Raw genomic sequence first — 20,904 nt, 5'->3', positions numbered from 1 at the left:
CCTCAGCTCAAGCACAACATCCCCTCTTTGCTGTGCGCAGGAAGAGGGAGAAGTCCCTGCCTAGCTGCTCCAAATGGGATGAAAGCACAGACTGCACTTGTGGCCCTTCTGGGGCTCACACTGTTGTTTTCTGAGTAGAGCCAAGAGAGGTCAAAATCAAATCTGCTTTCTGAACCAGTCACTGCTGAGGGTTAGGGCACGGTTCTGCAGCTCCTGGTGTGCCTCTCTTCCCTGTGGGGTGGTAACCAAGTTCGCTTTGGACAGTTGTTTAAATGGCTGTGTTTCACTAAGTGGAACCTTGGCACCTCACTTAAAAGGGTGAGAGGAGAAGTAGAATTGTGTTTTTTTGTTTGCTTTTTCCAAGCAGAGAAAGAAAGAGAACATTGCATAACTTACTGGCTGTCTGGCTCTAAAGGCATAGCACCTGAGGAACAAACTTTCCTTCAGCTTGGCCTCTGTTTTCAGAGAGGTTTGTTTAAAGAAGTACAGACTTCTGAGAACTAGATCTGTGGAAGGTACAGGAGGTCGAGGAGGGAAGAACCCTCCAACAGTCTGATGTACCTTGTGTTCCTTTTGAGGTGCAGAGATGCTGGCCTGCTTCAGCTGCAGAGTGGGGCCAGACCAAGTTGTGAAGGGCTGAGATATGAGGATGCTCGTTATCACAGGTGTTGGCAGGTTAATCTCCCTTCATTTCTTTCTCTCTTTAGAGAGAATATCTTTGCTTCCCTTTTTTCCCCTTCCTTTTCTACCCTCACAATTTAGCAAGCTGGGGCTCTGCTGCAGGGACCACAGCTGTGATGACAGCAAGAGCCTCTTGCACTTGTGTAGTACTTGTCACACTGAGGATTTTCTTTTTGGAGAAGCTTCCAAGAATCATTCTCATATTTTAGCTGGAGATGCTGACCTGTAATCAGCTGAAGTTGACTTATTCAACTTCATGCATGCAGAGGTTGTGTTTAGAGGCTCTCTTTTCCTGACCTTAAGATTTACATTTTGCTTCAGGCTGAGTGGCAAGATGGTAGCAGAGTTCACACTGCTCTTGCAGATGTCCACTTTTCATCCTGTTCTTCAGCAGCAGCCTGTGGAGGTCTGGGAATCCAAATGCTCATGGAGTTAGGTGATATCTGGTAGCTGAGGTGAATGGAGACTTTAAAAATATCGGTGATGCTGGAAAGGTGGACTTAGATCTTGAATGTGACAGAGGGGTGTTTAAGTGCCCTAAGGAGCAAGGAGTAAATTCTGAGCAGTGGGAACTGTTGTGTTTCAAGGTTCATACGGCACTAAGAACAGCACTAGAACTTAGCGAAACAGATATAAGAGTAATAAAATGGACAATTAAACCCATCTCATTAGAGCCTTTGTGCTCCCAATGCTTGTTACTCACAATGAAAAATTTCAATATGTAACTCAGATCCCACAGTGCTGCTGAATGAGATTGGTACAGATCGTTGAGAATTTCCCTGCCTGTTGGTTACGCAGAACAGGACAGAACCCTTGGGATGCTTCTTGGAGCTACATTGGATTTATGCAGGTGTCTATGCTTGCACTTGTTTGTGCCTTTATGAAAGATGCAGGGAACAGTATGGGAGGCCTCACAGGGAGCAGAGCATGGGGTAGAGGGCATATTTTAGTGATCCTTTACTACTGAAGAGGCAGGGATAGGGCAGGAGAGCTCTCTTTGCGAGGCACTGGGGTGATACTTCCAAGGAAAATTCAGTCACAAGAAGCCAGTGCAATGCTGTGTGGTGAGCAAAGCCCTGTATGAGTTCAGGACCCTGTGGTTCCAGAGTTGTAGCCAAAACACTTCCATAAAGAAAATCCTTCCAATGCTTTTGGTCAAGGTTATGCTTAAGGCAATGAGTCAGTGTACTTGGCTCCTTGTTACCTCATTGTATCTAACCAGCACAGGAGTCCACAGAGCAATCCATCACCCACTGCTGGGGAACTGGCACCTTTGGTCACATCTCCAACAGAGACCATCACAAGCTTGTGTACAGTGCTCCCATAACCACTGTGTCCAGCAGGGCACCTCATTAGAGCTGGAATGAGGGTTTGATCGGCTGTGTTAGAAGGAGTTAATGAGGTTTGGCATTCGGACTAGCTTATTCCTAGCTCTTGATTCATTGCCTTGGGTAAGCTGCTGCTTATGGTAACTCTTGTTTCATGGCTGAGAAGCCCTGCTCTGCTGAGGAGGAGCCCTGACAGGAGCTTTGCACAGGGGCACTGAGTTTGAATACCTTCCAAACATGAGATGAGGGCAGAACACACACACACAGAGCAAAAAGCAACGTGTGTGTTTGCTGTGCTGGGAAGCCACCAGAGAAATAGGTTGTTAGTTAGAGACGACGGTAATGGCAGTATTAAATAATTTCTATTTTCATTTACTGAGTGCTAATGATCCAAATAAGCTGAAAATCCCAGAGGATGTGTTTCCTGTGGATTAACCCAGCGGAATGGCAAGACATACAGTTATTGTATAATGAAACATCACCAAGGCCTGGGGCTGCTCAGATGCATTTTTGCTCCATTTTCCTCTTCAGAAAGCCAGTTTTTAGCATACTGTTTACATATCAGTGGCAGAGGAGGAATCCTCCATGTGAGGCTGCAGGAAAATTGCTCTTCCATTATAATTCCAGACTTTGTGCAGTCTTCTGTTCCTTTTATCCTCCTCAAAAAAATGAGGTGACCTTATATAAGCATACATTTGGGGTTTTCCATAGCATGTAGTTGGCCTGAATTGAGAATTCAGCCCTGAATTGAGGCAGTTAAGCCTCTGGGGCTACAAGTAATGCCCTTTCCATTTCTGTTAGTATGTAGGACAACAGCCTGGCAGAAGGACAACACTGAGGCATGGAGATACTGGCCCACGTTGAGCCAGTTTCATCGCAGAATGTGCCAGTGGCAGAGGGAACCTTCCATCCTAGTTACAAGATACATTCATTTCTGGTACCTAGTGCTTTCTCTTGGGTATTTTTAATACTTTCAGCAATGGGGCATGCTCAGCTTCATTTGGGAGGTGATCTCAACCAGCCAGAAGCACCACTGATGTATTTTCTAGATATTCATCCTACGTGACGAAATCAAAGATAGTATACCTTAACCCCTGCTTTGGGCCGTTGTCCCGCTCACGCTGCCATCTCTCATTCCTTGTTTTAATGTGCACAGTTTGAAATAGACCAAGATTTGTATTTTAGGGATATTTAGTGTCTGACTTTCACTGAAAATAATGGGAGTCAGGCTCTAAAGACCCTCTCAGCATCTTTGTTCCTTGACCTTAAGCTGTCTCTTTGAATTTACGTAGTATAACAGAAAGGTTTAAAGTCAGAAATGGGTTAACAGCTAACTCCAGTCTGTCTGGAATTGCTTGCTTTATTACAGATAAAGCCATTGACAGCTTTGGAGGAGATGTAAATGTATTGGGCAGGGGATAGGGCTACAGGGCCTTGCTGCTTATATGAGCATTTTCTACTGTAAATTGCTTGAGGACACAATTTTATCTGATTGTAAGTTTGACTGAAGTCCTTGCTTAGGCATTCTTTGTCACTTGTTTTAAGCTCACAGAACATGATAATAAGTACCTGCTTTTTTCTCCCATCAAAAGCAGAGGTGTCTTTTCCTGCTGTAATAGTTTAACTGAGCTGTCTGTGATTGATCCTCCTGGCTGCACTTAGCTACCGTGTGGTTGCCATTCTTTCTGCAGAGCTTTGTAGGCACCTATCAGTAGATTTGAGAAAGCAATTGATATCCTTCTGTTTCCACTGACATTTATAGGAATTTTACTGTTGATTTACCATGCTGACCTTTCATCCTAAGATATGCTCTGCAAAATGCCCTTTTACCTCTCTGGTTAGGCTGTAAAAAGTAGGCCAACACAAAGAAGTCAAAGCTTTGTACGGTGACTGAAGCCTCTGCCAGAAGGTGAAAAGAAATCTCCAGAGCTTTTAAAGCAGCCAAATTGGTAAGGAAATAGACCACAGGAGCTGAAGCTGCAAAGTGTTGTTTTTTGCTGTGGTACTGCACAGAGAGTGAACTTTTTACTGTTGTATATCTTGCACCCTATTATACTGCCTCCAAGTCCTCTAGCCCTGTGGGATGTGCACTTGCTGGTGTTAGCAGGGAAGGTGGTTTCTGGACAGCTGACATCCCTGCTTATGGCTCGTGCTACAGGCTCAGACTTTCTGAGATGTCAAGAGGTTATGCCAACTGCTACTCTCTTCCCTTTCCCAAAAGGTGGCAGATCTGGAAGCATCTGGCTTATGGTTTGAGTTGTACCTCAGAATTACTCATGGATGTGTCATAAAAGCTGATCTAGATCTTCCTACCCCTTCTCAGATGGGAAAGGGGTACATACCAGGCTGATGACCATGTACCTCACTGTAAATGTAGGTATGCTTGGCTTGAAAACGGAAACCATTCTGCCCCTCAAATTTTTTTCCATTATTGGTTGTTCTTGGTGTAGATCCACTTCAACATTACAGCTCTTTGTCACTGAACACATGAAACTATAAAGCTCCATTGTGTGGTCTCAGTTCCAACAGCAGTGAGTGTGGTGAGAAAATTGTTTTGGATGCCATGACCATCCAGCCATGGAAACAGCAGCTGCTGGGTTGGAGTTACACTTCCCTGCTATGCTGTCAACAGTCGTTTTCCAGTTTTTGGCTGTGTTTCTGGCAAAATGTAGAAAATACAGAGCCTGAATGCATTTTTATGGTGTTTTAACGCTGCCTGCCTTGAGCAGTTTCCTACCATGTTCCATGCGTGACACCAGAGGTTAAAGATGATGGCTGTCAGCTTTACTAGCATTGTCCTTTTTCCATGCAGGCTCCTGATGCTGCAAAGGACCCCAGTGGCAGCTGTGTCAGACCCAGCAACAGGCACCACGTGGAGCCTCTCGTCTGGACAAAGCTGATCATCTCCACATGGCAACAGAAGATAACTTTGCAGCAGGTAAGGGGCTGCAGCAGATGGAAGGCCTCTAGCTCTCCAGGCAGGGCTTGCTGCAACCCTGCTGCTGCAGCCTTTGGAGCACGTTTACTCGCAGCAGAGATGCTGGTGGTCAGGAATGCTGCTTGGCTCAGGGAGGCAGAGCCCCTATAAAGGCTGCATTCACAGCACTGATCACGTAGCCCCGGAGGTGCTGGCTGTGCTGGCAAGCGCAGCAGCTATTCTTCATTCTGTAAGAATGAGAGCCCAGCCTTGGAGGCTGGGTAATGGGGAATATATTGGCCAGGATGAAAGGCAGGGAAACATGTTATACATAGCTTTGAATTTTCAGGAATAAATAAGATCAAAAGTTTTCTCTGAGCCAGGCTGTTAGTTGAGAGGAAGCATCTTTGAAGCAGGGTAATAAACTCCAATAACAGTGAAACAGAACAAGGGAGAATGTTTGAATGAACAATTTGTATCCTACAGATAGAATATTCCAATGAGCTCATTGAATACAGGGGGCGTATAGTGCACAGTCCTCTTAGATATAGCACCCAGTGATTCATTGTTTGTGCCCTACTAATTTATTGTGGAGGGACATAAAAACTAAGAAAATTGATTGGAAATTACAGAAAGCAAAGAGCTTTCAAACCAGATTTGTAAAGTAGCTACTCACTAGATATTGACAAATTTTAGATACCTTTGCAGGTTGTCTATCCTTTGAGAGGAGACGATGAAATTCTGCAGTCTTGGATAGGCAACCAGAAAAACACGTAATTTTCCAGAGCATTCAGCTATTAAAATGCTGAAATGCAAGCATCTCTTTAGACATCGTGGCATGGAGTCACTAAGGCTCATGAGGTCAGGACTGTTAGTTAATACTGATGTGTCAGTCTGATATGGAAAAGGGATGTCTACTTATCTATGTATTTTTTCCTGCTCTTTTTTAAATGCTGCAAATTCAAGTAATTGTCTTTATTTTAAAGCTAAGTATGATGCTCCAGTTGCTGTCTACTGTGGGAGCGTCCCAAAAGTCAAACCCAGATGCAGAGCTCTGCGGGCTGGAAGCATTGATTCAAACTTGCAGCTTTGTGGCAGCAGATGGATTACTGAAGAAAGAGGTGAGGATGGAAGGTGGTTTAATGTGTGATGGCAAACTTATCCCAACAGAAATCTTGCTTTTAGGAAGAAATCATCGTTAGAGGTCAGTTCTGGTGCTTCTGTGTCAGAGCAGGTGGCTGACAGGGATGCGGATGATCCTGCCCTCCTCTGGAGGTGCTCTTGGCATCACATCATTATCATTAGTTCGTTATGCTTTATACTTTATCAATAGTATCCGAATGATGACCACTGCCAGCCATGATAGGGACTGCAGCCCTGCTGGCCTTAAATTGGGCATTGTCGTGTGTTACCAGTTCTGTATCTACCCATGCTATTGGTGCACGCCTTGCCATTGGTAAGTTCCAAGTTCTTTTTCTGCTTGCCTTTCAGATCTAACTTTGTGGACTGGATGATGCCGCTGGTGTGGTTTGCTTGCTTACTAAATCTGCTTTGAACTAAAACATGTAACACTGTGCAGGTCTTTACTGGTGGTGTTCACTGAAGCCAAGGACTGACACGGGAATGGCTGGTTGTAAAGCAGAGATGTTAACAACTAACACACTTCTTTCCATTCCATGCCTAGGAGCCATCTCGTCCCTGGAGGGCTGGGACAGCAAGGCTAGTGTGCAGGATCTTGATGCTGGGGCTGGAAGTGATCTCTCCTCCCTTCCTCATCCCCAGGAAAGGGAGGTGAGCAGTGCTGCCTTGGAAACTACTCAGATCAAGGACAAGCTGAAAAAGAGGAGGATGTCTGAGGGCCTGTTAGCCCCACAGAGAGGTAAGGCTGGAGCCTGCCTGCTCTTCAGAAGGAGGGAGGGTCTTTCCCAGCCTAGAGAGCTAATGCATATTACCACTGAATGTATCTCCCCTGTGTGTGCCCTCTACAGTAACCTTCCTTGCTCCATCTCCCACGTAGCCCTGTCATTGCTGTAGGGCCATACCTGTATGCTAACTGCACAGTGTACTACTGTATACCAGATTTCCAAGAAATCTGTCAGATGTAATATCTAGCTCCAGGTGCTTTGTGTTTGAAATGCTGCTTCTCTTTCGCTGTATCTCTCTGTTTTGCAGGTCTAACTGACAGCAGTGACCCAAAGGTGCTTGCCCTAAAGCCAGCAATTTCCAGGTCAGCTTCCCAGAGGCTCCTGGTAACCTCCAAGCCTGTGCCTCCCATCCAGAACAGCCTTCCTCCCCTAGAGTCTGGCTGGATGAGCAATGGGGAGCAGGAGCTCAGGGAGGATGGCACAGATCATGGTGGCAATGAAGACAACCATAAGGAATTGACATCAGAGGTATGGAAACAAGATAAATCACATGTAGTGGATCTTCAGTGTACTCCTGTGGGCAGAGCTCCGAGATCCTCTTTCCCCATGGTGTGAGCACAGGGTGGCAGCTGAGCCAAGGAAGAGCTCAGGTGGATGTGCTCAGCATTTCAGGCTGTCTTTGCAGTGTGCTTTGTATCCCCAGTGTATATGAATAAGAGCATATTTCTGCGCTCTCTATGAGCTCCACTTGTGGTTTTATGACCAAGAAAAACTATCAGTTAACCACACAGAGCAAGAAAATATGTTTCACCTGGCCAAGCATATCCTTTTACAGTTGGTAGGTATACATTTCTGTGAAGCATCCATGGCTGTTACTGTTGCAGGCATACCAGTGTATTGGCAGCTTCTTATACCAGCTCTGATTTAGATGCAAAAGATGTTTACTGGAGCAGACAGTCCTGCAAACTGAACTTTGAGTTCCAAGTACAGCAAATATACTTCTGCACAGTTGCTTCTAGCAATATTGCTAGAGCTCAGCAGCCTCTGTGGGGCTTTGTTGCTTTCTGTCTGCCCAGGGTTAAGTGATGGGAATTGGCATCTCTGGCCAGGAGAAGTGGAGCCCAGGCTCTATCCATGCGACTGGCTTTGCAGAAAAGGAAGGAGGTGCAATTGTTTTGTTTTGTTTTTGTCAAGATGGGCAGGAGAGGGCAGAAGAATAGCAGCTTTAGTATAAGGAGGAAAAATTAACAGAAGGTTAGTGCACTTCACTTCAGCCCTGCAGTTACAGAAACATATGTATCCCTGACATTAACTCTGTTGGTTTCAGTGGAGATTGAACAGATCCTGATTTGCTCTCTGGCCACAAGAAGAATGATAGGATACTATGTAAAGGTGCTCTGCTCCTACCACTGCCCTCCCTAGCCATGGTGGGGGGAGCTTGAAGGGGTGACGTTGCCAAGCTGAATGATTTCAGCAGGCAGAAAGACCTTACACAGAGTGGCAGGGTAGGGAGCTCCACTGAACCTAATAAATGTCAGCGAGCCCACAGTGATGAATTGTGTAGGATCTGGAGAGCACATTAGCATCTGGACCAAAAGGCTGGTAGGGGAATGTTGAAAGGGCAGCAGCAGAAAAAGAATTATGGCCTTGAGAAAAGCAGGTTTTCACAGTATGCAAAATGACTGTGTGGGGACTTGGCTGAGGCTCACTAATGGCTGGTGGGCACCTTTGAACTGCAGGGGCATAGCAATCTAAACCCATTTCAATGCCATAGGAAAATTAATAGAGGTGACACCACCCCAGAACATCCTATCTGCCAAGCAGATTGCTGCCACAGAGGTGAGCAAAGAGGAAGAGCTATCAACAGCATGGGACATGGTCCCTCCTTCACCACTTTCCATTGCCCATCCCAGGCCAAGACATGCCAGTAGTTTGACTCATTCTTTTCCTCAGAGTCTTAGGGAAGAGTACTGCTAAACTGCTTGTGGCATCAAGCAGGAGAGCTGTGTGCTTGGGCTGAGCTCTGCTCTCCTATTTCCAGGCTTCATTGCAGTCTCTGTACTATGGTGACGAGGAAAGGAAGAAGTCACTGGGGGTGGCCTTGATTCCTCCCATCCCCAAGTCAGCAAGACCATCTGACGGGGATCCTGGCAGCACTGAAATACCTCTCCCAAGCTTGCAGCATTTGGTTTCTCAAGAGCCCCTGGAGATGAGGTAAGCCAAAGTAACTGCCTTTGGTATTCTGTTCAACTCACACATCCCATGAGGTTATTTTCCACTGCTGACTCTCCAATGTATTTGTACAAATTTCTGTGTATTCACCAGATTGTGTATCTATAGTGATCCCACATGTCAAACCCAACATTAAAGAGCAGGCAGGGGAGATGGAGACAGGACTTCTGAGGAACTTAAGAGCAGATGCTCTGCTTGGTTCTGATACTAATTCACTTTTTAATCCTTGTGATGCCATTTAGGAGCTGTGCTATATAGACCTGAATCCAGCATCTGGTTTTGTATGTGAACTTTGCCAACGTCTATGCATGTAAGAAACCAGTATCTGTACCTGCAAAAATACGCTGGGGCAAATATTAGCTATTATATAGCTGCCTACCAAATTTAGGCACTGCTTTTGTAAATGTTGCTCCTAAATTCTCTTTGTTTGGGTCTCCACTGTGGAATGAGAGCAAAGATAAATCTGTTTTTGGATGTATCATCCTATAGATGCGTAATGTTTACCTATGGTTTTAAGATCAAAAGGGCAAGGTGCTAGGAAGCAGTTACAGGGCTGTAAATGATGGACAGGTACTCGGGTGTGCATAGGGAAATCTAGCTGCCAACTTTATCCTTGTTGTACCCGTAAATAAGAAGTAACAGAAACATGGTTCCAATTAAAAAAACTTCAGTATAGCACTTAAGGTGCAATCTGAATACATTATGTACTAGCTGAGTTGGAAGAAAACTCTTCTCTCTGGAAGGCACAGGGAGATGTAATACTAGTCTAATGACAGAGCTGTGGTATTATCTATCATCTGTACCAAGATACTGTCATCAGTTTAAATCACAACCCAGCAAAGTTAGACTTCTGCTGCAATGTAGATGTAGCTGTCTCTCTGTACAGACTGAAGACTGACTTAACATCTCTTGCTGATTCAGAAAGGCGTCTGTAAAAGAGAGAGCCACTTAGCTCCAAAAGAGAGATAGCAGAATTGGATCTTGAATGCCCACACTGAAGAATCTGATTCCTGCACTTCAGCTGGAACTCGATGTTTCAGTTGGAGCTGTGTGACTCTACAGCTTGAAAGCTTAATGGCAGTTAATGAGCTTTTTGTATCACTGGTTTTATGGGCTGCACATCTTTCCTCACCAGAATGATTTTGCTAAGGAACTTTTCCTCCTTTAAAGCTAGCCCTCTCCCCCCCCCCCCACCTCTCTCCACTCATATATTCTTTTCTCAATTTTCTTAAGGCCAAGATCAGGCAGCAGAACAGAAGAGAAGACCCCTTCATCTCTGGGTAGGTACAGGTCATCGCTATCCTAAAATGAGCATGAGAATCCTGACCTGTGGTTGGCACTGTGAAATTCCTGTTGAAAACCATCCTGTAACTTTTTGCTTTCCTTACTATGCTCAGCTGACTACTTCAGAGCCCTGTAAGTGGGAGAAGGGCTCTGATGATCCAGTGAAAATAACTCCAGCAGGGGGTCTGAATGGCAGTAGCTGGGGAGGGGGGGTTATTCTGGCATCCTGGAGATGTACAGCGGGAAAAGAAATTCTTTCAACCTTTCCACATTGTGCTCTTTTCTACACTCATGGTTTTTTGTTTTTAATCTTCCTGAGTGCTCTCTCATGGTCTGAAGATTGGAGAAATGAGAAATGCTCACACTCATTCCACCTGTGCTTGGAGGAGGAAACCTTCACTCAGAGCAGTTTCTCATCCTTAACCAAACTCTTTTGAGATGTGAAGTAGATTCACAAACATCTCATGTTTTTACACTGGAAGAAGTAGTGAAATCTTATGCGTTAAGTTCTTGTGAGTTTTCCATTTAAAGATGAAGGACTGAAGTCAGTGCAGTGTTTGTCTGAACTCAGCCTTCCATCCTCTTGAAACACAAGTCTAAATCAAATGCTGAGCGATGAACAGAAGCTTCCTTTTTTTTGCAACTAATTTGCTTTAAATGACATAAGCTAGGTTTATTATTATGAATATCTTCCCCTACTCTATCTGCAGTTGTCAGTTCTGCAAATTCAGGCTAGGTTAGGAGATGACTGTCGGCTGTTGTTTTTTCCCTTGCATTATGACTAGCAATAAAAGTTCTGCAAGATAAAATAGAGTGTCAGTTGCATCTGTGTTAGCCAATACTTTTAAGTTGAAAACCTCAATGACACCATTGCTGCTTCTTTGCCATCTGTGAGCTTGGAGTGATGAGAGAGATGAGAGTTTAACAAATAATTTTGCTGATGTAGGAAAAGAGATAAGATTCACTGGTCTCTTAGCTTGGTGTTAACTCTGCCAAATAACGAGCGTACGCTGTAGCAATGATTACTTTATTGCTGACATGAAGCTAGGATGCTGAATGCAGCTAGGGAGAAGTATTGCTGAGTAAGTAAGGTGACATTTTTGGTGGATACGTTCTGGACTAGAAATGAGCTATATCATTAAACTATCTCTTTTTCTCTCTCTCTTTATTATTGACCTGGCCATTCAGCAGGGGAAAAAAAAAATCCTGATTTAAAAAAAGTTATTCCTTTTTTTACTACTTAGCTATTACGTGACTTTATCATCTGTGAAGCCATGTGAGGAATGATTAGTTCTCTGAGTCTTAACAGCTCTGTTGGAGAGCATTTCAGAATGAGCCGTACTGTACTATTCTCCATAAGAGAATCAGCTTTTAGTGAGGCCACCCAGGAAGTGAGCTAATTTGCGATTTATAATGAAATTCCTCGGGGAGAATGAATACAACTTTGAGAACACAATTCTGTTTTTGGTATGACTCCAGCCATCTCAAATTTTCCTTCAGATGACCTCTAAAATATTCCAGCAAAGAAGAGGAAATATTGATACCTCTATGAAGGCCTGTAGCAATCAAAACCCAAGGAAAAAAAGATTTACTAAAATGAAAATGGATAGGAACAGATAAGAAGCTTTCTGACGAGGACAATCTTCTTTCTTTTCTCAAACACAGCTACTTAGCAGGAGCTGAGGCCTTTGTCATTCAGTAGACTTGAGTTTTGCCAACAGGAAGTACAGTTCTGCTTCTGCATGTTATGTGCCTTCTCAAACACAATGCATATTCATATCTCCTCAGAATTCCGGACTCTGGAACACATCTTGCCTGTTCCCCAGCTTCGTGTTGCCTGTAGCATGAAGTCTGTGGGGCGTCTGTGTGAACCTGTGCCCCCATTGGCAGATCTACCCCTCAGCCAGGCCAAAGAAATGGATCACCTTTCAAGTCCTTGCCTTCTGAAGGACGATGACTGGAAGGACAGCAGTGGAAGGGTAAGGGCTGTGGGTAGGGGTGAGCAGGTTTCTTTTTCAATGTCAGTGATTGCTTCAGTAACAAAATGTCACTGAAAATCATCATCTTCCTCTCATGTGGAGAGAGGCATTTGTTTTTGCTGGTGCAGAAGATGCTGGTTGAAAGATAGCACTAAGACAAAAAAAAAAAAAAAGAAGCATTCTTCACCTATGAAAGCCAATTCATTGCAGATCTAAATGGTAGATTCAGTTATATGTTCAGTGAACGTGTGCAGTGTGCATGCTTGGAAGCAAAGATCATAACGTTAGGTGTAAGCAAGGTTGCAAAAGAGCAGTTTTCTTTTGTTACTTTACTTGCTGTATCTCATAACTGTGCTACTCTTAATTTTTCATTAAGACCAATGTTTCTCAGGCTTTTTTGTTTGAATCCTCTTCTGGATATATGCTTTTCAGGGAGCAACTGAGTTCCTCAGGAGCAGAGAATGGAGGAATGTGAGTGGTGTTTGCTCTCCTGCCATGGCCTATAGGAACCAAGCTGTCTGCCCTCTAGTAATGTGGGCTATGCTTTTTGGGGCACTCCTTTTGGCTTGAGCAGGACAAAGCAGTGTCTTGAACCAGTGGAATGATTTGGAAACAGAGACCATTGGTATTGAGATGAGGAAAAGGAGGAAATATTCTGAAGCAATTGGCATATTTGTGGAACATGCATTAGAGACCATGATGCTCAAGCGCTGTGTTCCTGATGAGGGGTCACATGCAGTTTGTGCATCTCTCTTCATGCTCATCGATGCATTTCTTATACAACCAGATCCATATCACCATATCCAAGTCTGCTCAGGAGAAAATGCGCCAGAAGCAAATAAAAGAGATGGAGTTTTTGCTCAGAGAGAGGGAGAAAGAGAGAGCAAAGGAGAAGTCATTGCAGGTCTCCACTTGGAGTGCTGACCCTGGGGGCGTGGCTGGAGAAGGTGAGTGGTTGCTATAGCTGTGGGGCTTTGTGTTCACTTGTTTACTGTTTGCATAGTGTTGTAAATATCTATGAAATCAAACTGGAAGGCTGTTTCACTTACATCTGAGTGGAAGTTAGAATATGATTTATTTCTGTTTTCCAAAGAAAATTACAGAGGTGTGAAGTGTCTTGCCTACAGCCCATAGTGAGTCAGTGACATGAAAATAAATAACTTCCCCTCCTTCTCCTATCAAGTCTTGCAGGCTATATAAGTCTTGCAATGACATTTGTGTTTCAGACTCTCTAATTTAGAGTAGCTTACAGGGAAGGTGAATGGGTGAGTCTGAAAGCTTCTTAACTAAGGTGCAACCTGGACAGCAGAAATTGGACTATTTCCAGTTAAAAGGCAAAAAAAAGAAAATTATTGCTCATGTGATAGGACAGATTATTCTGCCCCCAGCTGAGGAGCTTGCATTGCTGAGCCATACTGGAAGCCCTTAGCATCACTCACATTTTACCCACATGAATGCACGGCTTTGCTGACTTAATTGCAGCTGACAGGCTCTGATTGTCCTGCAGCATGCATTACCATGAGTGCTGCTGCAGTGATCTTAAGAAGTCAGCACCCAGCCCAAGGGCACCACGCAAGGTTATCTGCTCTTTTATTTGCTGCTGTTTTGTGAAATGCTGGTATGGAGTGCTGAGGTGGAAGTCCAAGAAACGTAGCTTCTGTATCTGGCCTTTGAAACAGTAAAACAAAGGAAAGGCAGTGCAGAGTTTTCTTCGCTTTTGAGTGGAGAATATCACTGCATTCTGCTGTCAGTCCCAGGTTAGCGTGCAAAATGTTGTGCTTGGAATAATAGGACAACAGATTTACCCAACTCCAGCAACAATTCTAGCCATTTTCAAGCCTACAGTCCACCCTGTCCAGCATCCTACTCACAAGGTGCTTTTCTGTCTCTGCAGACTTTGGCCCACTGCATGTCAACGGGGCACTCTCCATCTCCTCCAGCACCAGCAATGCATGCAGGTCGAGCATTGGTACCACGCTGAGGAAGCGGGTCAACAGGCCCTCCTTGCCCAGCATACCTGTCATCAGCCAGGACACCAGCTTCCCACGGCACTCCTCAGGTAAGTCTGCTCTGCTGCAGCTGCTCTTCTGTCCCAAGAGGAGCACAAACTTCTTGTACCCCAAACACAGATGGAACCTCAGGTCCAAATCCTGTCCTGAGGATTGAGAGCAAGCCTGCTTCGAAGCCACTCCAGCCCAATGATACTGGAGCAGCTGGTCCATATGGATCCAGTGAAAAGTTTAACTGAATAAAGCAGTGATAAAGTCTTAACCTCATACTGAGAGTCCAAAATATAACACTGGTGCTGGCTTCAGCCAGTAGGTTAAACAGGGAGGCAGCTGTACTTGCAGGGCTAGCTCACTCTGCATATATGTGTACCACCACGATCAGTTAGTACTTACTATCAGCTATAGTGATAGGACAAAGGGGAATGGTTTTAAACTGAGACAGGAGAGGTTTAGGTTAGATATTAGGAGGAAGTTTTTCACGCAGAGGGTGCTATGCACTGGAACAGGCTGCCCAAGGAGGCTGTGGATGCCCCATCCCTGGAGGCATTCAAGGCCAGGTTGGACGTGGCTCTGGGCAGCCTGCTCTGGTGGTTGGCAACCCTGCACATAGCGGGGGGGAGGGGAGGAGGGGTTGAAACCAGATGATCATTGTGGTCCTTTTCAACCCAGGCCTATCTCATGTTGTGAATTGTGAAAAAGGGAGCTAGGAATCATTATTCAAATGGTGTATTCTGAAGGTGCTACTCATTGATTTTTCAACATTGACCAGAACTAGCCTGACATGACTCTCCATTCATGTTGAATACGTACATCTACGTATTTGTACAGACAACACTAACATCAGTGAGATCTGAATTTTGGCCTATCAGAGCATTTTTGAAAAAATTGCTGCTGATTTTACAGTTCCTCCATTCTCCACATTTTGTAGAACACACAAGGAAGCTTAAATATTCTATAAAGTCCACATCAGTTCATCTAGATTCTATGCAATGTTTATACTCAATACTTCCAGACAACTCAGGTGTTTTCATCTACACTCTAGAAAATAAGCTTTTCAGTGCAAGACATGAAAACTATAAAATAGTTTTCTAAACAAACGCATTTGTCATCTCAATTTTGTTGTGCCTTCTACATATATCATCAAGAGAGCGTGTTTGCCAACAATTTGCATCTATATTTACATACTCCTAATTCATGTTTGGAAGGCTTTTTTTTTTTTTTGTCACAGCTATCTAGACTAGAAATTGCATTTTTCCACAAGAGAAAGCTTAGGCACGGCACAGTTTGCAAACGAGTACCTTTGATGACAAATTTCACCTTGGTGTCTTCAAAGTACAACCAGTGCGTACCACCGAAATAGTAAATATTCATAATGCTTGAAAAATAACAAAAACTATAAACTACTACTTTCCCTATAGTATATTAAAATATATGTGCACTCAGCTGCCTGCTGTCTAGAATGCTTGAAATGAATGGAAACAGGTGCACTGATGGATTTAGAGGGTGAGGTATTGGTTCCCCAGTGGTTGTTCCTTGGGGATTTGCCTGAGCCCAGCAGGACTCAGTGTGCAGATTTCAGGTTTACAGAAGGAGTTGGAGCCCAGCGTAGGGTGGAGGGAGGATGCTTGGGTGCTGGGGAAAGCAGTAAGCCAGGAAGCAGAGAAGGTTCTTGAAGGCAAAGCCAGTTTGTACCCACATGTAACCTCAGCTGACAGCGTGGTTTGCAGCATGCTCTGTGGTGCCATACCTTGCCAAGGGTATGTAATGCCAATGTCTGACCTTCTGCCTACAGCAAACTCGCTGCCAGCCATTGCTTTGGGCTGCCTGGAGTGGGGAGAAGAGCCTGAGTGTGGGGACACCAGGGAGACCAGACCCTTCTCTCATCCTGAGCAGGTGTTGCTCGATGCACTCGCATGGCTCAGCAGCAATGACTGGTAAGAACCTGCTTTCTTCTCATCCTTTTTTCCTCTCAGTTAAAAGGTAACTTAAAAATGTTTTCTTTCAGCACCTCCATGGTCAGGCAGTCCAGATAGACAAAAGGAACTGGTGGAACCACTGCAAAGTCATCACAGGGCAAGGATGTAGTGGCAGCCGCTTGCATGTCCTGGTCCATAGCAGTGCTTACAGCCACAGCAGGTCTCTGCTATCTTCTAGCAGGAAAGAAAAAAGTCATGGAACAAGACAGTGTTGACACCAGAAGCAGTCCTGACTTTAGAGATTTGGAGCCCTCAGGACGCTGCCCTAGGTGGAACTGAATAAGGAGTTCTCTCTGGTCCTGCTGCTGGCAGCAGGAGAAGGCCCTTCACCCTGGAGCTGCCTATGGGGTGTTGCAATTTTTGCAAAACAGACTGAGAAGTGCTGCAGGGTTGCTTGACCTCTTATTTCTTCTGAAGTGCTTGTGGCAGAAGAAAAAAATATATATATCTTTTAGAATCCTTGCACTTCTAGAAACTAACTTTTCCTCCTTGCAGCTTCCTATGGGTCACATAAGGATATTTTGTTGATAATCACCATTTAACCAGAAATTAGATGGAAAACAGGAGACTGAATTTCAGGTGGGGGTCCTTCTGATTTCTGTGCTCCATTCACACCACAATTACTGTGAAAAATCTCCAGCTTTTGAAGCAACTTCCTTGCACGGGTGCTTTGCTTTTTTCCCCTCCACATTGAACAGGTGAGGGGCAGAGAGCTGCTACAGGTGTGAGCAGAAAAGGTCGTGCTCAGGGATCCCAGTGGTGCTGAGTTATCTGCCCTACAGCCCTCTAGGCCTCGACTCTACCCTGTGTCCTCATCCAGCTCAGGTCTTTAACGAATACAGTGAGGAAAGAATGGCATAGGAAATTTGTGTTTCAGTGCTTTCAGGAAGGCTGTTTTGTTTAATGGCTACAAATTAACCCTGAAACCATCTATTTGCTTTCTGGATTTGTGGATGCTTTTGATCATGACAGCCTCCAGTGGCAACCAATTCCACTGTTTAGCTATGTGCTGTGTGAGGAAGCACCTCCCTTTGTTTGTTTGAGCCAACACCCCAGTAATTTGTGAGGGTGCTGCCTTCTCCTTGGGTGGTGAGAAAAATCAATCTCTTTGGTAATTGCCTTTCAGGCAGCTGAAGGGGAAAGGACTCTTCAGCATCAGACGCTTGGCCATCTGCCACTCGGAAATCCTCCTCAGTAGACTTCATGATGTTACCTTGGCAGTTACCAAAGAGGTAGGAATATTGTTTTTTATCAAGTCCCACATACACTGCTCATGGGGCACAGATTAGTTATGTACCTGCTTATTTACATGCGACCTCAATGTCTGCCTTTGTTACAATTTTGAGATCCTATGTCTCTAATAGCTATGTCACCTATCTATATGATCTGTCTGTACGTATAGTGGTACATGGCATATCTTTGCCTCTCCTCTTTGAGCTAGATGGTCATTATAATGCAATATACAAATGAAGAACTCATCATGTGATTTGCCACGACCCAAATAGCTGCCCAAGCTGTAATTAAATGCTGCACCTTTCACCTCTCAGCTCCCTCCCTCTGTGTCTTCCTCAGCATCCTGGGGATTAAATATAGGTATATATTCCAGTGTTTCCTGATGATCTCTTCTCCTTTTTTCTTTCAGTGTGCTTTTTGGTGACTTGTCCTTTCCACTGACCCCTACTGCTTCCATGCACTAGTGATATTTTGCATTGCAGCCCTCTGTGCTTGGAGCATCCTGGCTGTGGGATCTGCTGGGCACACAGCTTTACTGTCCCATTATCAAGTTAACAGAATTCTCATCTTAAGCTCCTTAGAAAAACTTGTGACAATATGTCTAACCTGGCATTTGTTGATGGCCCGAGCAAGCTGTCTTTTACTACACGACTGCCAAATATATTAAATTTTCCTTTGATTGCAGAACATGGTAAGACTTAACTCCTTTCCATGAAAGTCAGTCCTTATCTTTTATCCAGTGTCTAATGATATTGGAGGTTTGAATATCCCTTGTGTTGAACTCTTCAAACTTTTTATGTATGCAGAATTCAGACTCTCTCACTGAGAGCAAGGTTAGGAGAAGACGACCTTAGAACTTATCTTGTTTGATTTTGACGTTATTTTTATGCTTCTGAGGATTTTTTTTCCTTTTTGCTCTATGCACTCGTGCAGAGACATCATTCAGTTCTTATTTCACTCCAGCCCCAAATTTTGCTTTCACAAGCCCTTGTAGACCGTTAGTCTCTTTTCTTAACAAGTACAATCAAGACTGGCCAAAAGAAGGGCTGGACTGTCCTCCAAAGTGCCTTTTGAATGAAGCACACAGCTCCTTAAGTCCTTCTTACTTTCCCTTGTGGGAGAGTTTGTTGGAAGCATGGATCACTTCAGAGCAGCACTGGAAGTTAGAAAAGCCTGGTGATGACACCTATAATTGCAAGTGGTCTTCCAGAATCCTTGAGTCCAACAGAGCGAGTAGATGGAGAGGCAGATGGACTCAAGTTCCTTTTGTGAATTTTGTTGTAGACCTGAACTCATGAACTTCATTTCCTGAGTGAGTGCTCAAATGGTCAGTGTTATGTTTTTGGACTGAAGGGAAGGACTGTTCCTCTATCTTGTCAGCTCTTATTTTTTTTTTCTCTCAGTGAAAGGCCTAAAATCAAAACAGTGTATGGTGTGGGCTAAGCAGAGTACTTTATTCTGTGTGGAACAAAGTTTCTTAGGCCTGCAGGCTCACTGAAATTGGATTGTAAGTGTGGCTGAGGACACAAAAGAAGTTGGTGTTAGAGTAAGTTGAGTTTCTGTGTTTGTGATCTCCTGCCCTTTTGTTCCTCCCAGACACAGAGAAAAAAATAGTCTTGTTTCCTGGGACTTCTGTCCAGGGGAATGGTTTTTTTTCTTTACAAGATGATTCTTACGTTTCCCCCTCATAACTTCCCCAGGTGAACAACCTCCGCTCGAAGGTGTCTCGGTTTGCAATCAGCACTCTTGGAGAGCTCTTCAGGATCATGAAGAAACACATGGACCAGGAGGTAGAGGAGGTCGCTCGGGCCTTGCTGCAGAAGACAGGGGACTCCAGCGAGTTCATTCAGAAAGCAGCTGATCGATCCCTGGGGATCATGGTGGGGAGTGTGACTCCTGCAAGAGCAATGGCTGCTCTCCTGGCTGGTGGGGTCAAGTATGTGGTTCTTCTCTTAGTGACATCCTTCACCTAAATTGTGTGCTAGGTGGAACAGATGGGATACGGAGGGAGGACAGAAAGAGGGGGAAAGGGTCCTTTATCCTGGATTTTCTGTGAACTCAAGAGTTGAATGTGTCCAATTACTCCCTTCCTCAGCTCATCTACTTCTGTCCTGCTGTAACCTATTTGCTCTCACAGTCTGTCAACACTGCCTAGATATGATGAATGATGAGGAAGCGAAAGCCCCAGTGGAGGTTGGTGGTATGGCCTCGTGGCTTTGTGGGGAAAAAAGACAATGGCAATTGCAGCAGTGAATGTCCTTTGCTATTTCACAATACTAACCGCAGAGGCTCTGGGAAAAAAAACACATGCATCATCATTATGCCACTAACTTGAGAAACAGGGATGCTAATTGCTGGGTCATGGAGCATGCAGGGGAGGATGGGCTGGGTCTGGCATAGCCTGCTCAACAAGCACAGCTCCTGCCAAGAGGACGGTCGTGTCCTCAGAGCTACTCTTTCTAGTCAGATTGATGCTGCGGGTTGGCTTTGAGATGGTGAGTCCCTTCACAGGCAGACTCCCATGAGGAATCTGAAGTAGATGCTGCCTTAAAACATTAGTGCCATGTCTGATAGTTTTGGACAGGCACACTAGAAAAGACAATTTGGCTGAAATGACTACTATCCTTTCCTTAACTTTTGAAAAGGGTAATCCAAACACTTAACAATTGCCAAGCTTCAAAAAACACTGGCTGTACTGCTGCATATTCTGCAGCTTCATGCTCCACAGAGCTTTTCCTGCTCTTTCAAGAGTTGGCAGATTTAGAAGTGGGTGGAATAAGCCCCAATCCTACTACTGTGCTCTCTGTGGTGGGAGCCCTCCAATGAGTCACCAGGAAGCATCTTTTATTTTCCTCTTTCTCACAGTCAATAATTTCAGGAAAGAAAATGATTATCTGATAGTCCAGAGAGACTGAATTCCTCCCTCCTCTCTGTACATATCTGTATCGTGCCAACATATGTGTTTGAGAGCGGTGTCATTTTCTGGTGGCAAATATTGCAGTGAGGATTCATGCCTGCTTCCCCAGTGATGACAGGCACCAGTACCTGTCCTTTGGACTCTCCTTTCCCCTCTGCTCCCTTTTTTCCAGTCACCGCAATGTCCTGGTGCGGAGGTACACGGCAGAACACCTGCTGACTGTGATGGAGCAGATTGGAGCTGAGAAGCTCCTGTCAGGCACACGTGACAGCGTCGAGCTTCTTGTTCACATGCTGGTCAAGCTTGCTCAGGACTGCAATCAGGATACAAGGTGACAGTTCCTCATCTTATCGCCTAAAAATGGAAAGCTGTTTGGTGTCTGACTGATAAAACAGCAGAAGAGGGGAAGATGGAGTAAATATTTAAAAAGTTACTTCCTAATGTGAATAATGATGTCTTGGGAAACAAGTGCACTGGCTAAAA

The 20,904-nt window shown here is 44.6% G+C and overlaps 1 protein-coding gene across 1 annotated transcript in view; it reads left to right on the top strand.

Moving 5' to 3' along the window:
- TOGARAM2 (TOG array regulator of axonemal microtubules 2) overlaps window positions 1–20,904 on the top strand; it is a 35,782-nt gene that overhangs the window by 453 nt on the left and 14,425 nt on the right. Inside the window, exons 2-14 of the mRNA XM_042810183.1 lie at window positions 4,822–4,947; window positions 5,913–6,047; window positions 6,611–6,805; window positions 7,099–7,319; window positions 8,833–9,005; window positions 10,257–10,303; window positions 12,096–12,286; window positions 13,074–13,233; window positions 14,181–14,345; window positions 16,088–16,229; window positions 17,398–17,503; window positions 19,205–19,440; window positions 20,594–20,752. Coding sequence (XP_042666117.1) covers window positions 4,920–4,947; window positions 5,913–6,047; window positions 6,611–6,805; window positions 7,099–7,319; window positions 8,833–9,005; window positions 10,257–10,303; window positions 12,096–12,286; window positions 13,074–13,233; window positions 14,181–14,345; window positions 16,088–16,229; window positions 17,398–17,503; window positions 19,205–19,440; window positions 20,594–20,752 — 1,958 coding nt within the window. The 5' untranslated portion in view covers window positions 4,822–4,919. The remainder of the gene's footprint in view (window positions 1–4,821; window positions 4,948–5,912; window positions 6,048–6,610; window positions 6,806–7,098; window positions 7,320–8,832; window positions 9,006–10,256; window positions 10,304–12,095; window positions 12,287–13,073; window positions 13,234–14,180; window positions 14,346–16,087; window positions 16,230–17,397; window positions 17,504–19,204; window positions 19,441–20,593; window positions 20,753–20,904) is intronic.

Source organism: Centrocercus urophasianus, unplaced genomic scaffold (genome assembly GCF_019232065.1).
Source record: "Centrocercus urophasianus isolate 14NV4802_14NV808 unplaced genomic scaffold, USGS_Curo_1.0 seq_10, whole genome shotgun sequence".
NCBI classification, from domain to species: domain Eukaryota; kingdom Metazoa; phylum Chordata; class Aves; order Galliformes; family Phasianidae; genus Centrocercus; species Centrocercus urophasianus.
The sequence above is the reverse complement of the archived record's forward strand: the minus strand, read 5'-3'. Positions and strand labels throughout refer to the sequence as shown.